At 48.8% G+C, this 25,190-nt stretch overlaps 1 protein-coding gene and 2 non-coding genes across 3 annotated transcripts in view; 2 read left to right on the forward strand and 1 right to left on the reverse strand.

Moving 5' to 3' along the window:
- SETBP1 (SET binding protein 1) overlaps nt 1-25,190 on the reverse strand; it is a 436,393-nt gene that overhangs the window by 134,522 nt on the left and 276,681 nt on the right. Inside the window, exon 3 of the mRNA XM_060236218.1 lies at nt 1,561-5,017. Coding sequence (XP_060092201.1) covers nt 1,561-5,017 — 3,457 coding nt within the window. The remainder of the gene's footprint in view (nt 1-1,560; nt 5,018-25,190) is intronic.
- On the forward strand, nt 17,605-17,677 carry TRNAT-CGU (transfer RNA threonine (anticodon CGU)). The gene has a single exon. It is a non-coding gene; the product is annotated as a tRNA-Thr (tRNA).
- TRNAT-CGU (transfer RNA threonine (anticodon CGU)) lies at nt 17,816-17,890 on the forward strand. The gene has a single exon. It is a non-coding gene; the product is annotated as a tRNA-Thr (tRNA).

Below are 25,190 nucleotides of genomic sequence, written 5' to 3' on the forward strand. Positions count from 1 at the left end.
TCCTCCTGTTGCTTTCAGTAGGCCCCGTGAGAAGAGCCCTGTAAGGAATTCTAGCAGGACCTCCTTTGCCTATTAGGCCACACAGCCCTGATGTAGCCAATCCTCCTGGAGCTCACAGTAGGCCCTGTAAGAAGAGCCCTGTAAGCTCTTGGAGGGTTGGATACATCAGGGGGGTGTAGACTAGTATGCAAAGGAGTTCCTGCTACAAAAAAAAGCTCTGGTGATAACTGTCCCTCCTCTGAGGAGGCAATGAAATTTCTAACCAACTTATTACTTGTATTGTGATGACCGTGACAGTCTCCACACCGGTAAGGGGGATCCAACCATCCTCCAAAGAGCCTTCTTCCTCCCTAAGAAGCCCTCGTTCATCGTAAGCCAGCTTGGTGTAGTGGTTAAGAGTGGCAGACTCAAATCTGGAGAACCAGGTTTGATTCCCTACTCCTCCTCCACCTGAAGTCTGCTGGGTGACCTTGGACCAGTCACAGTTTTCCCGAACTCTCCAAGCCCCCCATCTACCTCACAAGGTGCCTGTTGTAGGGTTAGGAAGGGAATTGTGAAGCTACCTTGAAATTTCTAAAGGTAGAGAAAAGTTAGGTATAAAAAACTTCTTCTTCTGAAGTTCCTCGTCCAATGGAAGAGTCGCTCAGTTTGGAGGAAGACTCCAAAACTGAGCTGAAAGGGAAGGTGGATCATAAATATTCAAATAAATAGACCTCCCCCTCACACACACACTCAGTGGAGTGGTAGGATAGGAGTACAATCCACCCCAGCACCACTATCTTCCAGGAATACGTGCCCCTCTTGCAGAAACTCTTCTTCATTGGGCTGGTGCACCAGAAGAAAGATTCTCTGTAAATGCCCTCAGATGACACATCTTGGGTGAAAATTTGGGCACGGGCAGGAACAAACATACTCATGTCTCACAGGGCTCTTTTTCTTGCAGGAGCTCCTCTGCATATTAGGCCGCACTCCCTGATGTAGCCAATCCTCCAAGAGCGTAGAGGGCTCTTCGTTCAGGGCCTGCTGTAAGCTCCAGGAGGATTGGCTACATCAGGGGGTGTGGCCTAATAGGCAAAGGAGCTCCTGCTAGAATTCCTTACAGGGCTCTTCGTACAGGGCCTACTGTAAGCTCCAGGAGGATTGGCTACATCAGGGGTGTGTGGCCTAATAGGCAAAGGAGGTCCTGCTAGAATTCCTTACAGGGCTCTTCGTACAGGGCCTGCTGTAAGCTCCAGGACGATTGGCTACATCAGGGGGAGTGGCCTAATATGCAGAGGAGCTCCTGCTAGTAAAAGAGCCCTGCATGTGTAGGATTGTCTGAAGACAGCTAATGCATATGTCCTACCCATCAACTATCGAGTCGCTATGTTAACGGCATTACAAAGCATTACGAACTTATTTCCCTTCCTACTTCACCCTCTGTTTCCTTTTGTACCACATCTACGGGGATTTTACACTGGTATTTCAAATCCTGAACTTCTTCGAGAAGATGGGCAGAAAAAACGGCATATTAACATGCAAACAGACAACGGATATCAAAACGTAAATTAGGACACTTACCTGAAGCAGCAGAGGAACTGTAGGAACTCCTGTCTCTCCTACTCGTTCTAAAGGTCTGAAGGTCCTTCTCCCTGTAGGTCCCGAATCCTTCAAAACTCCTCCTTTTGCTCCCACTCCCATCATTGTCCCGCTTTTCGCTCAACGAACTGATCTCGCCAAACACGTCCAGAGACTCAGACCTTGCACTGCTCTCAGCGTTCCCCGAGTACCTCTTCATGCACGAGTCGACAGGGTCATTGCCCAAATCACTCTTATCCTTGCTCGGCACCCACTGCTGGGTGTCGGAGAGTGACAACGTAGACAAGGTGTCCACTTCAAAGCTGCTCTTGGAACTTTTGTGCCCCGTTTCACAATGCTGGTGCTTCTGTTTCTCTTTATGCTTGCTCTTCTCGGTCAACAAAGAGAGGTCTTTATCCGAGACGCTTAATCTTTCGCTAACTGAGTGGCTGGAGAAGCCGGTGGACTTGCTAGCAAAGAGACTGCTCAGGTCATCGTGAGCCCCCAATATCCGCTCGTCCTTGTGTTTGTGCTTATGCTTGTGTTTCCTTTTGTGAAGTCGGCCACTGGGCATGCTGGGCCCTGAAACCTTTGGAGACGTCAGTGACGAATGCACGTCCCCAAGGCCCATCCCAACTGGGGTCTGCAGATGAACGCCGTGCTTCACTTTATGCTTGGCAGTATTGGGCATCTTCATGTGAGAGCTTGTGTGGAACTGGGGAGGGGGCACAGTAGGCCTCATAAATGGAGAAGCTGCTCCGAGTGTGTGGGACAGGTACAAAGGAGCTGGGTACTGACCGTAGTAACCAAGATTCATCATAGGCATTGATGTGTAAGGCATTCCATAGGGTGCATAGTAACTCCCACTGGGAATAGGGTAACCAAACCCTTGTAAAAAAGGCACCTTTGTCATGGTGTCATTGGTTTTGGCAGGTCTACCACGCTTCTTCTTAGACTTCAGGTCGGAGGTCCTGCGAAGATACAGCAATGGGTCATACTGGATATATGGCACAGGGTAATAATGATCAAAGTTGATCCTGAAAATGCTGGGATATGGATTTTCGTGATAAAACGTGTAGCTCCTGTGGGAAATCCTGAACACTTGGAACTTGCTGATGACCTCTTCCAGGTCCGCGAGGAACTGGAGGTCATCTCTGTTCTGCAGGTTCTTCCTCTTCCTCTTGTGCTTTGGTTTTTTCATGGTCTCATGAGAGAGAAAGTTATCGACAATGAGATGCTTCTGCCGGTGGCTGTGTCTGTTCTTAGTGCTGGTGTCCGACTGAATCGCCTCTGGATTGTCCAGGCTACAGAAATCGAATGAGTATCTTCTGCGAGATTCTGAGGTCTTCTCCGCTTGGTCAGAAGTACTGTTGTTGTCAGTTCCAATCCCACTATCGCTTGGTATGGTTTCCTCGCTGTGGGATTCGCTCACAGGGGAGAGTGTGACTTCCTTTAGGGAACCTATATCACAAAGGTGGGAAGGAGAATTTGCCATTAGCCTGGGTGGGGACAACTTCCAGGTCCCGCTATGTATCCCTTTCTGGGTTTTTGTGGGAAGAGCGCTGATGGGCTGTAGATTTGGCATAGTTTTTAATTCTGAAAAATTCGTTTCAGTGCTGGCAGGGCTAAGGTTGCCGTTAGACCCCACTAACTGCGTCGAAAGCGGATGAACAGCTGCTGGTGATGGCGCCACAAGTGAATGCAAGTGAGAAGGCACTGCTGGGTTTTCTGGCTGGCTGGAAACAGGCCTCAAATGTTTGATGGCTGTCTTCGGTTCTTCCAGTGGGGGCTGCAACTCAGACCGTGGCTTTCTTCCCCTTTTCTTGCCAATGTAGATCGTCCCCCTCTTGCTCACATTTATTTGCTTCCCTAGTCGGGCATCAATGGTTGGAGTCCCCGTACTAGCTGGTGGCGGAGTTTTCATTTTCAAAGCTATGTTGCTCGAGCAGGATAAAATCTGGCTCAAAAGATTCTTCCTCTTGAGAGTCTTCATTTTGTTGATGGTCTTAATAGTCTTCTTATCCAACACACCGAGCCGGCCGACCTTTTTGTGAAATTTCAGCTCGCTGATAGATTTATCCTCTCCTGGAGCCATCTGGGCCAACTTTGCCAAGTTTCGTCTCCTCTTCCTTTTTTTTGTACCAGGGAATTCTCGGTTGATTGGACTGACTGGGCTGGTGGATGTTCCTTCGTGGATGGTTTCAACAGTGAGTAAAGGCTGCTTCTTTGGTCGCCCCCTCTTCTTCTTGATGGGAGTAATCACAGTAAGACTGTCTGTATTGGTATACAGAGGACTAGACGGAGTTATGGGATATGCCGATGGAGGTTCTACCATCAGTTTCTCAGAGGGGCCTAGTGGAGGTTCCCGGAGCATATTTTTAGGTTTGCTGCAAGTCCATCTTCGTTTGGCGGCAAACTTTGGATGCTGAACCTCTGGCTGTTTGCTAGGTGTGGGAGTATCAATGGTCAGCGAAGCAGGAGTCACACTCGTGGACTTTCGGAGCCTGGTGGCATTGGATGCCGGTGATTTATGAGCCGCCTCAATATTTTCTACTGGCACTAATGGAGGCTCGTTTTCTGGAGCTTTTCCTTGTTTTGTGACTCGAGGATCTTTCTTGCATACCTCTGTTTGTGAGTTAGTCCTGCTGGCTACATCATTGCTCACAGGGTGTCCGGAAGGTGGGGTTTTCTCTGGGACATTCTTGTCAACAGCAGTTTTGGGGGACTGCCGTTTCTTCCTTTTGTGGCTAGGCAGCTCCACCGTCGGAGTCTTGATTGGTATAGTAATTCGCACGCGACTAGCGTCGCTTTCGGAACTGTTGGCGGAATGCGGGCTTTGCCTAGCAGCAGGTGACGGTTTGATTGCACCGGATTCCTTTTTCCCCTCCACACTGTCATGAGTTTTGGCCTCAAAGGACTTCTGAGTATTCTTCACCCATTCTATGTCATTGTGTTGGACGGTTTGGTTGATTAAATCTTTTTTACTGGACTTTTTCTTTGTGCTGCCAGTGGGTGGATCAGAAGCTTCCATTTGGCCCCCTCCCTCTTGACTCAACAGTGGCAAAAAACCATTGCAATCCGATGGATTAGCAGCCTGGGAAGTTACACCAAGGGCACCGGATCCTGGGACTGCGCTGCACACAGTATGGTCTTTGTTATTACCGACGGCCAACTGACCCCATGTGTTGCTGGCGATAGATTTCTTTGAGTGGGATTTGCTGAAAGACACAGTGATCTCCGAGGCAGGGGTCTTGGCTGAGCCGCTGGCTTCTCGATTCGACTCGGGGTCAATGAAGCAGGCTTGGGAAGCCGAACCAGATTCGGCGCTCGCCGACCAGTCGAGATGATGCTGGTTGTTGCTTTTTTGCTGGTGCCTTGATTTTAAGGTGTCACTGGTGAAGTCCTGCTGGTGCTCTGGATCATAGTGCGCAGCAACATGCTTTTGCAGCCGGTCATAAACCTGGAAAGAGAGGAGGAGAAATGAAAGCATTATTACTAACTCCTTACCTTATTTATTCATTGCACTTGTATCCCGCCTTTCCCAAACGGGCTCAGGGCGGCTAACAACAGTCACAATTCGCGGACAGATTCACATGATAACAATATAGCATTATTAAAACATTAAAATATTGAAACAGTTTAAATACGAGTAGTTTACAAACAGTTTACTATGATTTGATGTAAGCCGCCCTGAGCCCGCCTCAGCGGGGAGGGCGGGGCATAAATCGAATTAAACATAAACATAAACTCAGATGGCGTTCTGTCTGTTTTGAATTAATTTGCGATGATGCGGTGGGGTAGATAGTACACACCCCCCGTAGATGGTACCTCCATTGTGTTATGAAAAGCTTGCCTGAACAGATATGTCTTACAGGCCCTGCGGAATTGTGATAAATCCCGCAAGGCCCTAGTCTCCTCAGGGAGGGCATTCCAGAGGGCAGGCGCGGCCACGGAGAAGGCTCTTGCCCTTGCAGGGGTCACAATCTAGCACAATCGCTGCCCATGGAAATTTGCAACGATCTACCCGAAGGATGGACTACAAACGCTCAATGCGGCAAAATCAGGGGAACACAACAAATAGCATCTGCCCCACCGTAACGCCCATGCTTTTTGTATCGGCTGGTGTGCTATCGCTCAACAAGGAAAGGACAGGAAAGGGAGAAGGCGGGAAGACAGGAAGTGATGCCGTCACTGCTGCAAAAATAACGGACTGGGTTCCAGGGTCTTCTCTACATTGCCACCGCATGTGTGGAGTCATTTTTGCTTGGTTGGGACACACACATTAAGGACCTCCTCGTTGATGATGTAAGATTGATTGTAGGTTGGATTTACAGACGTTATGCTATTGGAAGAAGGGTAGACCCATCACTACCCTGAGACTCACATGACTTTTCTGTAAAGGTTACCCCCACAATGCGTTTTACAGGGGGGGAAAAGGCAGGGAAAAGTCAGCGTTTGCCAGCAGAACATCCCTAGAATCCAACTCGCTGATTTTCCTAAGGTCTCCCATTACAGATGGGAAAGGCTGTGGCTCAGTGGCAGAGCATCTGCCTGGCATGCAGAAGGTCCCAGGTTCAATCCCCGGCATCTCCAGCCATTTCATTGTTATACCGTACTGCCAGGGGTCGTTTTGTAGAAAAATAGGTGGTGGAGCTCATCCAGGGATTGTTATGCAGCTGCACCTACTATTCAATGGACAAGGTGGGAAGGAGAAGAAGACGACGACAGTGGATTTATATCCCGCCCTCCACTCCAAAGAGTCTCAGAGCGGCTCACAATCTCCTTTATCTCTCTCCCCCACAACAGACACCCTGTGAGGTGGGTGGGGCTGAGAGGACTCTCACAGCAGCTGCCCTTTCAAGAACAACCTCTGCCAGATCTATAGCTGACCCAAGGCCATTGCCAGCAGGTGCAAGTGGAGGAGTGGGGAATCAAACCCGGTTCTTCCAGATAAGAGTCCACACGCTTAACCACTACACCAAACTGGCTCTCTATTAGAGCTATGGCTGACCCAAGGCCATTCCAGCAGGTGCAAGTGGAGGAGTGGGGAATCAAACCTGGTTCTCCCAAATAAGAGTCCGCACAGTTAACCACTACACCAAACTGGAGGAGGTGGAACTGTCAGAAAGGTTCAGGAGCTGTGCTCCTGTGAGCTCCCGCTGAATCCGAGGCCCGACTACCCTGCTGCCGACATTCCCAATTGCCCAGAGTTTAAAAAGGTTGGGGACTCCTGGTCTAAACCAAATCCAATCGAAGACATTCCCGATTCATACCTCGGATATAAAATTCTCACTCTCAGCTAGCCCGTCGTTTTGTGCACGCTCTACTCCAGGGGTGTCAAACTCATTTGTTATGAGGGCTGAATCTGACCTGAACGAGACCTTGCCGCACTGGGCCATGTCAGGTTGGGCCGTGTGTGTACCTATTCGTGATCAGGTAGCAGAGATATAAACTTTATAAAGGACACCCTTAAAATATTAGTACTCAGTCTTAAAAGTGCTTTCTTTGTATTTTTCCAGTGGGGCCCTGTGAACTGGGCAAAGGAAGCTCTGGTTCTTTCCTTCCTTCCCCAGGGGACCAGGAGGGGGAGGAACCTCAGTCAATAAAAGGAAAAGAGGCTTGGCTCAGTAGCTCTGCTGTGCGATTGAGGGAGCCTGGCAAAGCAAGCTCTCCCTTCCCCCCTAAGGGAGGAACCTCAGCCAATGGAGAAAACAGAGGTTTTGCTTTGTAGCTCCTGTGCTACTGAGCAAGCCTGGCTGGCAAAGCAAGCTGTATTGCAGAAGGAAGCAAGAGAGAGGGAGAAAGAAGCAGATGACAGCCAGTTGCTTGGAGGTCTGATAGGAGCCCTCTGGGGGCCTGATTTGGCCCTCGGGCCGCATGTTTGACGCCCCTGCTCTATTCCTGCCTGATTCCACATTGCTCCAAAATTTCCACACACTACTAACTGAAGAACGGCACATTCTGAAAGGATACTTCCACGTGCTTTCTCGCTGCATGGTAACCACAGATCACATGGCCCAGAGCAGGCTGAGTTTCATTAGCTGTCAACTGATATGCACAGACTGTTTATTCAAAAGGACGGGCAAAGCAAGCTGAAATTAATGCACTCCGAGTGTATTTTGCTCCCAGTGTATCCACCTGGATGGTTGCCTGATCCCCACAGCTCCTAATGTTTTGCCATCAGTTGGCACTGCTGGATGAGCTGTGCGGTCTCGGGCCAGTGAAAAGAGCAAACACAACACAAAAGCCAGACTTATGGGAGAGAGGAAAAAAGGGGTCGGGGCAACAACGGCTTCAAACCAAATTAAACCAACCAGCTCTTGGGTTAAGGTCAAGATGGGCGATACAGATGCCATGGTTCCTGGGGTCACTAAGATTCAACTCCATTAACAACTTAGCCCCATGGCGCAGAGTGGTAAGCTGCAGTACTGCAGTCCAAGCTCTGGTCACGACCTGAGTTCGATCCCGGCGGAAGCTGGGTTCAGATAGCCGGCTCAAGATTGACTCAGCCTTTTATCCTTCTGAGGTCAGTAAAATGAGTACCCAGCTTGCTGGGGGGAAAGCGTAGATGACTGGGGAAGGAAATGGCAAACCACCCCGTAAAAACTTCCTTCCCTCCATCCCTGTAATTTGGTGCTTTACTATCTTCCATGAATGAACTCTTTGACAGTTTTGTCTATGTCTCTATGTATTTGTGTATTCTCACCACTTATCGCATTATTGTATTGCTATATAGTCTTAGAAGAAGAAGATTTTTCACACCCATTTGCCTGGACCCCTTTTAGTTTAAGATGCCGGGGATTGAACCTGGGACCTTCTGCTTACCAAGCAGATGCTCTACCACTGAGCCACCATCCCTCCTTGGAGCAAAGCTCTAGAACTTCTAAATTTTATTGTGCTTTTTCCTTATTTACCCCCCCCCCCCAAAAAAAACCCCTTGCTTCTGGGCTTCATTGTTCAACACCTCCCCCCCCCCCACCCTGTGAGGTAGATGAAGATATTGGATTTATATCCCGCCCTCCACTCTGAAGAGTCTCAGAGCGGCTCACAATCTCTTTTCCCTTCCTCCCCCACAACAGACACCCTGTGAGGTAGAAGAAGATATTGGATTTATATCCCACCCTCCACTCCGAAGAGTCCCAGAGCGGCTCACAATCTCCTTTACCTTCCTCCCCCACAACAGACACCCTGTGAGGTAGGTGGGGCTGGAGAGGGCTCTCACAGCAGCTGCCCTTTCAAGGACAACCTCTGCCAGAGCTATGGCTGACCCAAGGCCATTCCAGCAGGTGCAAGTGGAGGAGTGGGGAATCAAACCCGGTTCTTCCAGATAAGAGTCCGCACACTTAACCACTACACCCAACTGGCTTAGTAATTCTTGGTCACTATAACCATTTGTGGTTGTGTGTTTATTCAAGCCCCTGGTGTTCATTCACACCCCTCAGCGCAAGGCTACGCCGTATTCCAGAGATCGAGCATGTGAGTTACAGCCCCGTGACACATTTCCACGTGATGCTGGTTTCAGCTGCAGCGGGGCAGAGGAAATCAGTTCCTAATCGGTCCGTGACCCTTCTTCCCTTAATGCCTAAAAGCACCTGCCGGTGGGGGGGGGAGGAGTGCATCTGTCCGATTGCTCGATAGCAACCTCGCTTGCGAGCCAAAGCTAATACCTTGACGTCCCTCCTTTAAAGCATTAGGCCCTCCATCTGTGAAAACGGTTCCTCGAGTATAATTCCCTGTTAAGAAGCTGGATCAGGATAGATAAGCAGCTGCTTCCCACGTCACTAATTGCTGTCTGCTGTGATTCTAACATCTGCACCATTGCGGCTCTGTCATTTTCATATTCTAATCGTCGTGAATCTTGGAAGGAAAATTAATATATATATATATATATATATATATATATATATATATATATATATATATATATATATATATATATATATATATATATATTTTTTTTTTGGAGTATCCCCAATGGTTTCTCTAGGTTAATTAGCGCACAGTCTCCTTGTAGAAATAATTAGTGAGTAAAAAAGAGCATTGATCGATATATATATTTTTTAAAAAACTATTTTTTATCGCACCTTTCCCTCAAGATGCTCATGGGTTTGAACACCGGTTTCTCAAGTTTCCCACATTTTAATTTGATGCTCTATCTAGCCACTATACCACACCAGCTCAGAAGTGGCGGGACAGAGACTGGCAGACGTTAAAGAAACTGTCGCTACGTTTCCCCCTCTCTTTTATCCTTAAAACAACAACACACGGCTGAGGTGGGCTTCGGAAGACTATAAAAGCCGCTATTAAGAGAGGGAGACGTGACGAGTGGTTTTGTCATAACCGCTAATGACGCCACGATGCATGGGCTCAAAAAAGTCAACATTTTCATTCTTTCAGAAATATCCTTTTCTGCCACTTATATCATTTCCTAGGGAGCTGAGATAACTGCTTTTTTGGGGGGGGGGGGTCAAAAAGGCTTTTTTTTTTAGCAGGAACTCACTGGAATGCAGTTCCAGCTGGCTTGGCACCAGGAGGTGTGGCCTAATATGCAAACGAGTTCCTGCTGGATTTTTTCCCTACAGCCCCCCCCCCCCGGCTATCAGTGAAATGGGAGCCAGTTTGGTGCAGCGGTTAAGTGTGCGGACTCTTATCTGGGAGAACCGGGTTTGATTCCGCACTCCTCCACTTGGGACCTGCTGGCATGGCCTTGGGTCAGCCATAGCTCTGGCAGAAGTTGTCCTTGAAAGGGCAGCTGCTGTGAGAGCTCTCTCCAGCCCCACCCACCTCACAGGGTGTCTGTTGTGAGGGAGGAAGATAAAGGAGATTGTGAACCGCTCTGAGACTCTTCGGAGTGGAGGGCGGGATATAAATCCAATATCTTCATCTACCTCACAGGGTGTCTGTTGTGGGGGAGGAAGGGAAAGGAGATTGTGAGCCGCTCTGAGACTCTTCGGAGTGGAGGGCGGGATATAAATCCAATATCTTCATCTACCTCACAGGGTGTCTGTTGTGGGGGAGGAAGGGAAAGGAGATTGTGAGCCGCTCTGAGACTCTTCGGAGTGGAGGGCGGGATATAAATCCAATATCTTCATCTACCTCACAGGGTGTCTGTTGTGGGGGAGGAAGGTAAAGGAGATTGTAAGCCACTCTGAGATTCAGATTCAGACTATTGGGCGGGGTATAAATCTGCAGTCGTCGTCTTCTTCTTCTAACAGGTATGAGGCACTCACTACTTATCACCTCTGAGAGTCATACCAATTTCTCACTAGCACTGCTCTGCCCCCAGGCTTCTGTTTTTCCCCTGCACAAGAAATCAATTTCCCACCAGTTGCTCTACCGGCACATTTTTAGGTGCCGCTCCCTCCCATTCCCCTTGCAGTTTCTTAATCCTTAAAATACAGCAGCACAAAGCCGCAAGGGGAACAGGAGGGAGCCGTGCTTCAAAATGTGCCTGTGGGGTAACTTGTGGGATATCGATCGCTTGCGCCAGGGAAAACAGACGTTCGGGGACAGAGAAGGGTAGTGAGAAATGGATCCCCGGGTCATGTTGTGGATCGAGTGGCAGAACTCGGACCCTGGATGACCTGGGTTCGAACCCCTACTTCTACCATGGAAGTTCAGTGAGTGACTGCAAGGCTGCCACAAATTCTTAGCCACGCCTACCTCAAAGGGTTTGTTGTGAGAGAGCATGGAGACTGGTGGAACAATGCAACGGAGGAGAAAAGTGCGATATAAATAAATGACTCAAATGCATGCATAGGAACAGAAGAATATGTCCCTTTGAAATGAAACTGCTGTATTTCTAAAATCTGTGGTTACACGCACACACAAAAACGCTTTGTCAGAAGCCACAAGAACCTGTCTGCAAGTTCAGCCTCCCCTTCGCACCCGTGACAAATGGCTTTCCAAGGATCGGTTAACATCTGTGGAACTGTAGGAGAATTTCCTCCAGAAGTTGTTTGGCGCAAATCTAGGGCCATGTGAGCTCAGCGACTGTGCAAACGGCATCCTTTTGGCGATGTTATATTTTACTTTAAACACCAAAGTCTTCTGTTTGCTTAATCACTGCGGTTTTCAGTTCTGCTTCATTAAAAAAAAAAAAAAGCCTGGTCATATTTCATTTTGCTGTGCACCACTTTGACAGTTCTGAAAAGCGGCTCATGCACCCAAATAAATAATTAAAAAGTACATCTATAAGATCCACAAGAAGCATACCATCTCCTTTATCTTCCTCTCCCACAACAGGTGGGTTGGGCTGAGAGAGTTCTCCCAGAAGCTACCCTTTCAAGGACAGCTCTGCCAGAGCTATGGTTGACCCAAGGCCATTCCAGCAGCTGCAAGTGGAGGAGGGGGGGGGGAATCATACCTGGTTCTCCCAGATAAAGAGTCCGCACACTTAGCCACACTACACCAAACTGGCTCTCAGTTACTGAGAATACCGCAATTAAAACAAATTGCCAAGTCACAATCCAAGATACTGGGGCAGTATTTGAAAGCGCAATTGAGGGGGAACAAAGCAAACGGAGTATCCTCATCCCTCACATATTTAGCTCACGCGCAATTCTCTAGGGGAAACAGATATGTCCGGTAAAGACATCCTTTCTGTGCACTGAAAGATCACGGTGATAAAGACATATGCGATAAGACCCCTGAATAGCAGTCACGAGAAAACGGGACGGAGACCACAACACTCCTCAAGGGGAATGTATGCTTACCATGGTGGATTGCGACTACCACACTGCTGGACCCCTTTCTTCGGCAAGAAGATTTTAAAACAGTAGTTCCCAGCCTTTTCGGTATGGTGACCCACAAGTCTAATTTTACCTGGTTTGGTGAGCAGGGGTCGATTTGTAGAAAAATAGGTGGCAGAGCTCATTAGCATAACTCATTAGCATATGCCGTCTCCCCCCCCCCCAGCCAAAAGCAACCTGATGCAAGAAAGGAGAGCCTTGGGTGAGTGAGGCCTGCTTAGGCTGGCTAGAGATCCAGCCAGCCCAAGCAGCTCACCTGGGGCTCTCCTGGGTCGCCCCCCCCCACCACCCCAAATCACATAAGAAGCGGAGAAAGGGTGGTGTGGGCTTCTCCAGGGGTTAATGAGGGCTGCTGGGGGCGTGGCAGAGCCCCTGGTGGCTGGCTGGCTGCCCGCTATCCTAATCCAGGGACTGTTATGCAGCTGAACCTACTATTCAATGGGCAAGATATGTGGGGAGGTGGAACTCTCAGAAAGGTTCAGGAGCTGTGCTCCTGTGAGCTCCTGCCGAATTCAAGGCCTGTATAGGGGGATCCTTGGAAGTAATTCAGATTCAAGCAGATGTCTCCCTAACTTCTTTTTGTACCTTAAGCACAGTGTGAATAACCCCCCATTACACTGGTGGCTGCCCGGTTGCCCACTCTCCTAATCCGGGGATTGTTATGCAGCTGCAGCTACTATTCAATGGACAAGTTGGGTGGGGAGGGAGAAGGGGAACCCTCAGGTTCAGGCGCTGCACTCCAAGCTAAATCTGAGGCCTGATGGTGAGCCATCCAAGACTGGGCCCAAGGTTTTTGTGGAGCCCTTTGCAACTGATCTGCATAGCTAAAGCGAGCCCATTCTGGTTAGATCTTGGAAGCTAAGCAGGGACATATGAACATATGAATATATATGAACATACGAAGCTGCCTTCTACTGAATCAGACCCTCGGTCCATCAAAGTCAGTATTGTCTACACAGACTGGCAGCAGCTCTCCAGGGTCTCAAGCTGAGGTTTTTCACACCTATTTGCCTGGACCCTTTTTAGTTGGACATGCCGGGGATTGAACCTGGGACCTTCTCCTTCCCAAGCAGATGCTCTACCACTGAGCCACTGTCCCTCCCCTAGCGTAGTGGTTAAGTGTGCAGCCTCTTATCTAGGAGAACCGGGTTTGATTCTTCACTCCTCCACTTGCAGCTGCTGGAATGGTCTAGGGTCAGCCATAGCTCTGGCAAAGGTTGTGGTTGAAAGGGCAGTTGCTGTGAGGGCCCTCTCAGCCCCACCCACCTCACAGGGTGTCTGTCACGGCAGGGAGAAGATATAGGAGATTGTAAGCCGCTCTGATTCAGAGAGAAGGGCGGGGTATAAATCTGCAGTCTTCTTCTACTTCAAGGCAAATACGAAGCAGAGATGGTTTGCCTTTTTAGTTGGAGATGCCGGGGATTGAACCTGGGACCTTCTGCTTCCCAAGCAGATGCTCTACCACTGAGCCACCGTCCTTCCCCTTGAACAGCTGAGGTTTTTCATGCCTATTTGCCTGGACCCTTTTTTAGTTGGAGATGCCGGGGATTGAACCTGGGACCTTCTGCTTGCCAAGCAGATGCTCTACCACTGAGCCACCGTCCCTCCCCTAGCGTAGTGGTTAAGTGTGCAGCCTCTTATCTAGGAGAACCGGGTTTGATTCTTCACTCCTCCACTTGCAGCTGCTGGAATGGTCTAGGGTCAGCCATAGCTCTGGCAAAGGTTGTGCTTGAAAGCGCAGTTGCTGTGAGGGCCCTCTCAGCCCCACCCACCTTACAGGGTGTCTGTCACGGCGGGGAGAAGATATAGGAGATTGTAAGCCGCTCTGAGTCTCTGATTCAGAGAGAAGGGCGGGGTATAAATCTGCAGTCGTCTTCTACTTCAAGGCAAATAAGAAGCAGAGATGGTTTGCCTTTTTAGTTAGAGATCCCGGGGATTGAACCTGGGACCTTTTGCTTACCAAGCAGATGCTCTACCACTGAGCCATCGTCCTTCCCCTAGATAGCATTTGGACGGGAGACCATCAAGGAATACCATGAGGTGAAACATGGAGGCAGGAAGTGGCAAACCACCTCTGAACATCTCTTGCCTTGAAAACCCCAAAGGGTCATCATGAGTTGGCTTTTACTTGATGCCCGTTTCCACCAACCCCAGGCCTTGCGACTCATGTAGTTCAGCATTCCATTTTCTATCGTGGCTAACCTTATGGGTTGCAGAAACCAAAACACATCGCACGAAGGGTGCAACTGGTGCTACAATGAACCCCAAGCAAGTGGCATTCCTAACACACAACCTTTCAAGATGGAGGTGACAACCCAGACTTTGAGCACCCCCTCTCCTTCTCCATTGCTCACTCTAATTGCCGCTTAAGGTTGAAAGAAATTCACTTTAGCAGTCACCAGGACACATTTTGCTTCTCCACATGTCTACACAATGGAGAAAAAAAATACCAACTCATGTATGACATGGAAGATACTGTTTCCATGGCCAGTTCTTGGTTTCCAAAGTACAAAAGGGAGCAATGGAAGGAGCAGGGGTGGCCATTAGTGAAGACTGGACCATGACCCACTTTCAGTTTGGTGCAGTGGTTAAGTGTGTGGACTCTTATCTGGGAGAACCGGGTTTGATTCCCCACTCCTCCACTTGCACCTGCTGGAATGGCCTTGGGTCAGCCGTAGCTCTCTTATCTGGGAGAACCGGGTTTGATTCTCCACTCCTCCACTTGCACCTGCTGGAATGGCCTTGGGTCAGCCATAGCTCTGGCAGAGGTTGTCCTTGAAAGGGCAGCTGCTGTGAGAGCCCTCTCCAGCCCCACCCACCTCACAGGGTGTCTGTTGTGGGGGAGGAAGGTAAAGGAGATTGTGAGCTGCTCTGAGACTCTTCGGAGTGGAGGGTGGGATATAAATCCAATATCTTCTTCTACCTCACATGGTGTCTGTTGTGGGGGGGGGAAGGGAAAGGAGATTGTGAGCCGCTCTGAGACTCTTCAGAGCGGAGGGCGGGATATAAATCCAATATCTTCATCTACCTCACAGGGTGGGGGGGGGGGGAGGTGTTGAACAATGGAGCCCAGAAGCAAGTTTTTTTTGGGGGGGGGTGGTAAATAAGGAAAAAGCACAATAAAATTTAGAAGTTCTAGAGCTTTGCTCCGAGGGATGGTGGCTCAGTGGTAGAGCATCTGCTTGGTAAGCAGAAGGTCCCAGGTTCAATCCCTGGCATCTTAAACTAAAAGGGGTCCAGGCAAATGGGTGTGAAAAATCTCAGCTTGAGACCCTGGAGAGCTGCTGCCAGTCTGAGTAGACAATACTGACTTTGATGGACTGAGGGTCTGATTCAGTAGAAGGCAGCTTCATAAGTGTTAGGGAGGGATGGTAGCTCAGTGGTAGAGCATGTGCTTGGTAAGCAGAAGGTCCCAGGTTCAATCCCCGGCATCTTAAACTAAAAAGGGTCCAGGCAAATGGGTGTGAAAAATCTCAGCTTGAGACCCTGGAGAGCTGCTGCCAGTCTGAGTAGACAATACTGACTGTCCCCACCAAGGTCTGATTCAGTAGAAGACAGCTTCATATGTTCTTGTGAGCTTCTGCCCAGAATGACGCCTGGGAAAGACTATGGAAATTGCTTGATACTGTCTTCTATCAATTCCCTCAACATCTGTTCTGTCTGCATTTCTTAAAGTCTCCAGTACAGCATTTCCTCAACAAGCTAGCTGAGATCCTTTCACCCAGAGACACCCAGGATTGAATTTGGGACCCTGGACATGTGAACCACGCAGTGACTGAAGCTACACTAGGCTAAGGTTGCCAACTCCAGGTTACGAAATTCCTGGAGATTTAAGGGCAGAGCTAAAGAGGGTAGGGGAACTCAGGGGGAAGAATACCATAGAATCCATCCTCCACAGCAGCTATTATCTCCAGGGGAACTGATATCTCTTGTCTGGAGATCACTTAGAATCAGGGGTGGAATTCTAGCAGGATCTTATTTGCATATTAGCCACACCCCCATGATGTATCCAATCCTCCAGGAGCTTACAAGGTTCTTTTTTGCAAGCTCTTGGAGGATTGGCTACATCATGGGGTGTGGCCTAATATGCAAAGGAGCGCCTGCTAGAATTCCTCCCCTGTTTATAATCTCAGGAGATCCCCAGTCCGCACGAGGAAATTGGCAACCCTACGCCTGGGCTGACTGCAAGAACTTTCTAACCGTGTCGAGTTTGAGCAGCTGGTATGAGCCAGCTTGTCGATCTCTTAAATCTTAAACAGTTTTATTAGACTTTAACCAAATATAAAGTATTTCACATCTATGTCCTTCCTCACTCTGAGTCTGGGAGGGTCCTCCTCTCCCAAACTGCGTTCATCGCTATGAACATTTTCTTCCGCCCCGTGTCAACAGGCCAAGTCCCTTCAGGGGCCTGCATTAGCGGCAGAGTCTGGGAAAACTCGAAACAATGGAATTCTTCTGTCAGCTCAAACAAAGGGGCCCGTCAGCGCTGACATAACAAATCCATTTAAATATTGTGTCTGAGCCCAACACGGTTTGGCGGTCCGGGGTTTTCGGGCAGCTGTGTGAGAACAATCGGATCTTAAATACAGTACAACGGCCCTACTTACAAAAAACTTGACCCCCTCCCGCACGGCGAGGAGCACTCCCGTTTGAACAATGCGCCAATGTCAAGTCAACCTAAATGGCCTTCGAGTACCATGCACAAAAGCATAAGTCTTGAGCGCCGTAGGGGAGGAGCAAAGAGGTAGCGGTAACGCTACAAAAGGGCGGCTTCTTTGCATACACCACTTTATGTAAATTTTAAAACGATGCCAATGCTGTAAAAAACGGCATAGCTTTAACACAGTTCGTCTGGGAAGTCCAATGCTGATTTATTTAATCTTCTTTGCGGCATTGACTAGTTACGATTTGTTTTCGATGTCTTGGTTTTCACCTCCGCAGGGCCATGAGATCGGCGTTGCTATTAATCTGGATTTCATGGATTAATATAATTTGGCCTGAAGTAATTATTTTGCATTGCTCTTATTTTTTATTTTTTTTGCCATTCTCCTATTTATTTTGGGGTGAGTTCGTTGGTTAAACATGGGACGTGAAATTTTTGGGATTAAACAAATATTAAAGGCACAGGAGCTTATAAGGATCTTTTCCGTCCATTATCAGCAGGATAAGATTAGTCTATAGCAGAGGTGGCCAAACTTGCTTAATTTAAGAGCCATATGGAAGAAATATCAGATGTTTGAGAGCCACAAGGAAGGGAGGGAGGGAGGAACGAAGGAATGCAGGAAGGAAGGAAATAAGAGATGGTAGCTCAGTGGTAGAGCATCTGCCTCGTAAGCAGAAGGTCCCAGGTTCAATCCCCGGCATCTCCAACTAAAAAGGGTCCAGGCAAGTAGGTATGAAAAACCTCAGCTTGAGACCCTGGAGAGCCACTGCCAGTCTGAGCAGGCAATACTGACTTTGATGGACTGAGGGTCTGATTCAGTAGAAGGCAGCTTCATAAGTGTTAGGGAGGGATGGTAGCTCAGTGGTAGAGCATCTGCCTCGTAAGCAGAAGGTCCCAGGGTCAATCCCCGGCATCTCCAACTAAATAGGGTCCAGGCAAGTAGGCGTGAAAAACCTCAGCTTGAGACCCTGGAGAGCCGCTGCCAGTCTGAGCAGGCAATACTGACTTTGATGGACCGAGGGTCTGATTCAGTATAAGGCAGCTTCGTATGTTCATATAAACAGATGGGGGAGAGACGCGGAAAGAAAGCAACTTTAAATGCATTCTCCAAGCCACCGGCAAGCTTGGCTTGGAGAAGTGATTTTAAGAGACAAATACCTTCTCTAAGCTAGCCAACAGGACAGTGCGGGCTTTGAGAGCCACACAATGTGTGTCATGGGTGCTGGGGACCCTGCAGAGGAAGATCCCAGCCCCCCTGCCTCGCCCTCTCGGGTGGCTCGTGTGCGTGACCGCCTCCGTCAGGACCTCAGGGATCGGAGGAGGGCGGCACGCTCACAAGCAAGACGCTCCCTGAGTCCTGAGTTTTGAGAGGATTCTGGCCCTCCTAAGAGCAAGGATGCTTGAGTTGTAACAGGATCCTGGCTGCCTCCCAGAGCCAGCAATTAGCCCAAATGGGCAACAGCCAGCAGAGGGCTATATAGCTGTGGGCTTTGGGAGGAGGCTTTGTGGAAGCAACTAGTCATCTCCCTGACGTTCTAGCATCCACTCCGGCTTGACTTTGGTTCCTGAATCCCTGACTTTGGCTTTTGACTTCTGGACTCCCTGACCTCGGCTTCTGGACCTCGGACCTGCGATACTTGCACAGCGATTTGGATTTGGCACCTCGGACACTCCTGCTTGCTGGCTACAGACCTCGGACTGCCTCTGGACTTTGCCTGACCCGGCCCCAGCCGTGACAATGTGTGCAAAAGAGCCACACTTGGCTACTGAGCCACAGTTTGGCTACCCCTGGTCTATAGCAAAAGTCGTTATGTAAAAGAAACACAGGATTCCTCTGGTATTTAATTTCTTTGGCACACACACACACACCCGCCCTGATATTTTCTTTTGAGGATAAAAGGGGTAGCGATTTGGCAATCGAAATGTAAACAAGAAGGCAGACAAATCTTCCCTTGAAAAGTTCACAAGCTGCGTTTCGGATGTTCATTAATATTAACACGAATTGTGACGATTTGTACCCTTTTGAGAAATTCAGCGGCGTCTGCTTGCATCTGAAGATGTGTGCCACCCTTTGATCACGCAATATTGCTCCACGGCGTTCGCCGGCATTCAGTTCTTTGTTTGCAACTGCTCAGAGGCATCGTATTTACCTTTGGAATTCAGGAAGACGAGATTCTAGGATGGTGGAGACTGCTGACCATAACAGCTCTCCAGCCGTTTGGCACCCAGATGTATTGTAGGCATGTGGGCTGGTGAGAAGCTGGGAAACATGCTTGGGTGTTCCCACTGGGAGAAAAGTGGAGATGTGTGGGTGGAGGTGGGTGGGTGGTAGAAAGTGCGGCCAAGTCACAGCCTACTCAAGGCTAGAGATGAACCAAGGTGGTTTGACGTTGTTGGCCTCCGCAAAGAAAGCCAGCCAGTATGGTGTAATGGTTAAGTGCCTGAACTCTTATCTGGGAGAACCGGGTTTGATTCTCTACTCCTCTCACCTGCAGCTGGTGGAATGGCCTTGGGTCAGCCATAGCTCTCGTAGGAGTTGTCCTTGAAAAGGCAGCTGCTGAGAGAGCTCTCTCAGCCCCACCTACCTCACAGGGTGTCTGTTGGGGGGGAAGGTAAAGGAGATTGTGACCGCTTTGAGATTCAGAGTATAGGGCGGGATATAAACCCATCTTCTTCTCCTCCTCCTTCCCCTCCCCTCCAAATACTGATCAGAGCCGACCTGGCTTAGTTGTTAAGATGTCTAAGAGTTTCCGGCTCAACATTAGGAAGAACTTCCTGACCGTTAGAGCGGTTCCTCAGTGGAACAGACTCCCTCGGGAGGTGGTGGGCTCGCCTTCCTTGGAGGTTTTTAAACAGAGGCTAGATGGCCATCTGACAGCAGTAAGAATCCTGTGAATTTAGGGGGAGGTGTTTGTGAGTTTCCTGCACTGTGCAGGGGGTTGAACTAGATGACCCTGGAGGTCCCTTCCAACTCTACGATTCTAGAATTCTATATCAGATCCGGCCCTCATAACAAGTGAGTTCGATACCCCAAAGGGATCTGTTGAGGCTGAGTGAGTGGGCGTCAACGTGGCAGATGCGGTTCAATGTGGCCAAGTGCAAAGTAATGCACATTGGGGCTAAGAATCCCAGCTACAAATACAAGTTGATGGGGTGTGAACTGGCAGAGACTGATCAAGAGAGAGATCTTGGGGTCATGATAGATAACTCACTGAAAGTGTCAAGACAGTGTGCATTTGCAATAAAAAAGGCCAATGCCATGCTGGGAATTATTAGGAAGGGAATTGAAAACAAATCAGCCAGTATCATAATGCCCCTGTATAAATCGATGGTGCGGTCTCATTTGGAGTACTGTGTGCAGTTCTGGTCGCCACACCTCAAAAAGGATATTATAGCTTTAGAGAAGGTGCAGAGAAGGGCAACTAGAATGATTAAAGGGCTGGAGCACTTTCCCTATGAAGAAAGGTTGAAACGCTTGGGACTCTTTAGCTTGGAGAAACGTCGACTGCGGGGGTGACATGATAGAGGTTTACAAGATAATGCATGGAATGGAGAAAGTAGAGAAAGAAGTACTTTTCTCCCTTTCTCACAATACAAGAACTCGTGGGCATTCGATGAAATTGCTGAGCAGACAGGTTAAAACGGATAAAAGGAAGTACTTCTTCACCCAAAGGGTGATTAACATGTGGAATTCACTGCCACAGGAGGTGGTGGCGGCCACAAGTATAGCCACCTTCAAGAGGGGTTTAGATAAAAATATGGAGCAGAGGTCCATCAGTGGCTATTAGCCACAGTGTATGTGTGTATATAACATTTTTTGCCACTGTGTGACACAGAGTGTTGGACTTGATGGGCCGTTGGCCTGATCCAACATGGCTTCTCTTATGTTCTTATGTTCTTATGTACCCCTGGTCTATAGAACTACACCAGTACAACGTCAATGTCTGGAGCTGTGAAAACCCTGCAAAGCTCCTGGTTTTTCTGCAGTCGCCTCAAGATACACGTGAGATAACTTTCTAAGCCTGCCCCCCCCCCAAAAAAAAACCTGAGCCACAGATTTCAGAGCTGAAATGTGGACTCAAGAAATGAAATTATTTGGCGACGAGACACCCAACATGTCTTCCAACACTCAGTATTGCATCCTGTGGAATCCCTGGGGAGCCTCTGCGGACAATAACCCTGCGGCATCCACACACGCTTTCTGCTTCACTGCTCTGCTGGCTAAAACAAACAGAAAGAATCTGCCCCTATCTTATAGCCTGCTACACTTAACTAAGGCAAATTCTCGGGGTGGGGGGGGATCTTTCCAGGTACTTCTGTACACAGCAAAACCTGTTTTTGCTGGTGTGAAAGAAAAGGGCGGCCGGGGGGGGTGGGGGGTGGAGAGGCAGCCCATGTTGCAAACACAGAAAACGTGGCTCAGCCTGCGTCAATATTTAAACAGCGGGTGTATAAAACAGAAGCTGGGGAGGAAGGCACTTTAGTGCAACGGCAAAGAACCAGAGTTAATCGTTCGCCTCCGGTGGCTTTTTTCGCCAAGATCACGAGGTCTTCTGGTTCGTATTTCTGAGGTAAAGCTCTTAAAGGAAAGCGATCTCCATGACAGCATAACGGCTGGAGAAGTGATACTCCATGGCTTTTCAGAGAACTGGATTTCCAATTACGACAAAGGGAGTAGAACATAAGAGAAGCCATGTTGGATCAGGCCAGTGGCCCATCAAGCCCAACGCTCTGTGTCATATAAGAACATAAGAGAAGCCATGTTGGATCAGGCCAGTGGCCCATCCAGTCCAACACTCTGTGTCACATAAGAACATAAGAGAAGCCACGTTGGAGCAGGCCAATGGCCCCTCCAGTCGAATACTCTGTGTCACATAAGAACATAAGAGAAGCCATGTTGGATCAGGCCAGTGGCCCATCCAGTCCAACACTCTGTGTCACGTAAGAACATAAGAGAAGCCATGTTGGATCAGGCCAGTGGCCCATCCAGCCCAACACTCTGTCACACAGTGGCCAAAAAAACCCAGGTGCCATCAGGAGGTCCACCAGTGGGGCCAGGACACTAGATCCCACTGCTGCCCCCTAAGCACCAAGAATAAAGAGCATCATCTTAAAGTAACAAAATTTGTGGTAGGGTATGGACACCAAGTAGCACGCAGACTTAGAGAGGTCACCGACTTTTCTGTCTTCCAAAAACTCTAGCTCAGGGGTGTCAAACATGTGGCCTGGGGCCGAATCAGGCCTCCTGAGGGGTCTTATCAGGCCACCAAGCAACTAGCCATCACCTGTGTCCTTCTCCCTCTCTCTTGCTTCCTTCTACGTAACAGCTTGCTTTGCAAGGCTTGCTCAATTGCACAGGAGCTACAGAGCAAAGCCTCTATTTTTTCTATTGGCTGAGGTTCCTCCCTTTGGGGAGGGAGAGCTTGCTTTGCCAGGCTCTCTCAATTGCACAGCAGAGCTACTGAGCCAAGCCTCTTTTCCTTCTATTAGCTGAGGCTCCTCCACCTCCCGGTCCCTTGGGGAAGGAAGGAAAGAGACAGAGCTTCCTTTACTCAGTTCTGTGGATCCATGGGAGAAATACTAAGAAAGCACCTTTAAGACCATTGAGTGCTAATGTTTTAAATATGCTTTTAAAAAAAATCTTTACTCATGATTGTCTGTGTCCTTTATAAAGCTTGTATCTCTGCTACCTAATCTTAAACAGGTACACACACGGTCCAGCCCAACATGGCCCAACTCCACAAGGTCTCTATTATAAGAACATAAGAGAAGCCATGTTGGAACAGGCCAATGGCCCATCCTGTCCAACACTCTGTGTCACATAAGAGAAGCCATGTTGGATCAGGCCAATGGCCCATCCAGTCCAACACTCTGTGTCACATAAGAGAAGCCATGTTGGATCAGGCCAATGGCCCATCCAGTCCAACATTGTGTCACATAAGAACATAAGAGAAGCCATGTTGGATCAGGCCAGTGGCCCATCCAGTCCAACACTCTGTGTCACATAAGAACATAAGAGAAGCCATGTTGGATCAGGCCAGTGGCCCCTCCAGTCCAACACTCTGAGTCACATAAGAACATAAGAGAAGCCACGTTGGATCAGGCCAATGGCCCCTCCAGTCCAACACTCTGTGTCACATAAGAACATAAGAGAAGCCATGTTGGATCAGGCCAGTGGCCCATCCAGTCCAGCACTCTGTGTCACATAAGAGAAGCCATGTTGGATCAGGCCAATGGCCCATCCAGTCCAACACTCTGTGTCACATAAGAACATAAGATAAGCCACGTTGGATCAGGCCACTGGCCCATCCAGTCCAACACTCTGTGTCACATAAGAACATAAGATAAGCCACGTTGGATCAGGCCACTGGCCCATCCAGTCCAACACTCTGTGTCACATAAGAACATAAGATAAGCCACGTTGGATCAGGCCACTGGCCCATCCAGTCCAACACTCTGTGTCACATAAGAACATAAGAGAAGCCACGTTGGATCAGGCCACTGGCCCATCCAGTCCAACACTCTGTGTCACATAAGAACATAAGAGAAGCCAAGTTGGATCAGGCCACTGGCCCATCCAGTCCAACACTCTGTGTCACATAAGAACATAAGAGAAGCCACGTTGGATCAGGCCACTGGCCCATCCAGTCCAACACTCTGTGTCACATAAGAACATAAGATAAGCCACGTTGGATCAGGCCACTGGCCCATCCAGTCCAACACTCTGTGTCACATAAGAACATAAGAGAAGCCACGTTGGATCAGGCCACTGGCCCATCCAGTCCAACACTCTGTGTCACATAAGAACATAAGAGAAGCCATGTTGGATCAGGCCAGTGGCCCATCCAGTCCAACACTCTGTGTCACATAAGAATATAAGAGAAGCCATGTTGGATCAGGCCAGTGGCCCCTCCAGTCCAACACTCTGTGTCACATAAGAACATAAGAGAAGCCCTGTTGGATCAGGCCAATGGCCCATCCAGTCCAACACTCTGTGTCACATAAGAACATAAGATAAGCCACGTTGGATCAGGCCAATGGCCCATCCAGTCCAACACTCTGTGTCACATAAGAACATAAGAGAAGCCCTGTTGGATCAGGCCAATGGCCCATCCAGTCCAACACTCTGTGTCACATAAGAACATAAGATAAGCCACGTTGGATCAGGCCAGTGGCCCCTCCAGTCCAACACTCTGTGTCACATAAGAACATAAGAGAAGCCCTGTTGGATCAGGCCAATGGCCCATCCAGTCCAACACTCTGTGTCACATAAGAACATAAGATAAGCCACGTTGGATCAGGCCAATGGCCCATCCAGTCCAACACTCTGTGTCACATAAGAACATAAGAGAAGCCATGTCCATTTCTGTAAACTTCCCTCTTCTGAAATCAAATGTTACCATTTTGAACTTTAGTTATAACTTTTTATTGCCATGAATGCTGAATGCTGACTGTGGTCACTGCTCACTATTGATGCAACTACATCTATATCTTGCACCAGGTCTTGAGCCCCACTCAAAACTGACTGAGATCATTACCTCTCAGGTTATCTCTATGGCCAACTGTTCCAGTGCTCAGTAATTTATGATGTTAAGGAATCTCATTACTACACCTTGACTCAGGCATCTCTTTACCCAGCGAACATGATGGTAGTTGAAGTTATGCAGTATCACAATATTATCTGCTTAGTCACCTCCCTTATTTCCCGGAAAGCTCGCTGCAGAGAAAATGACACACACACATATATATATATATATTTTAAAAAACATTCTTAAAATGTTAGCACTCATTGGTCTTAAAGATGCTTTCTTTGTATTTCTCCCAAGGGATCCAGGGAACTGGGCAAAGGAAGCTCCTTCACCAGGGGACTGGGAGGTGGGGAGGGGGGGAAGATCCTCAGCCAATAGAAAGAAGAGAGGTTTGGCTCAGCAGCTCTGCTGTGCAATTGAGAGACCCTGTTAAAGCAAGCTTTCTCTCCCCCCCCCCCTTCTCCCCATGGGAGGCGCCTCAGCCAGTGGAAAAAATAGAGGCTTTGCTCTGTAGCTCCTGTGCAATTGAGCAAGCCTTGAAAAGCAAGTTGTGATGCAGAAGGAAGCAAGAGAGAGGGAGAAGAGAGCAGATGACAGTCAGCTGCTCAGGGGCCTGGTAGGAGCCCTTCAGGGGTCTCATTCGGCCCCCAAACTGCATATTTGACACCCCTGGTTTAAATGAAGCCACAC

Source organism: Heteronotia binoei, chromosome 4, assembly GCF_032191835.1.
Source record: "Heteronotia binoei isolate CCM8104 ecotype False Entrance Well chromosome 4, APGP_CSIRO_Hbin_v1, whole genome shotgun sequence".
NCBI lineage: Eukaryota > Metazoa > Chordata > Lepidosauria > Squamata > Gekkonidae > Heteronotia > Heteronotia binoei.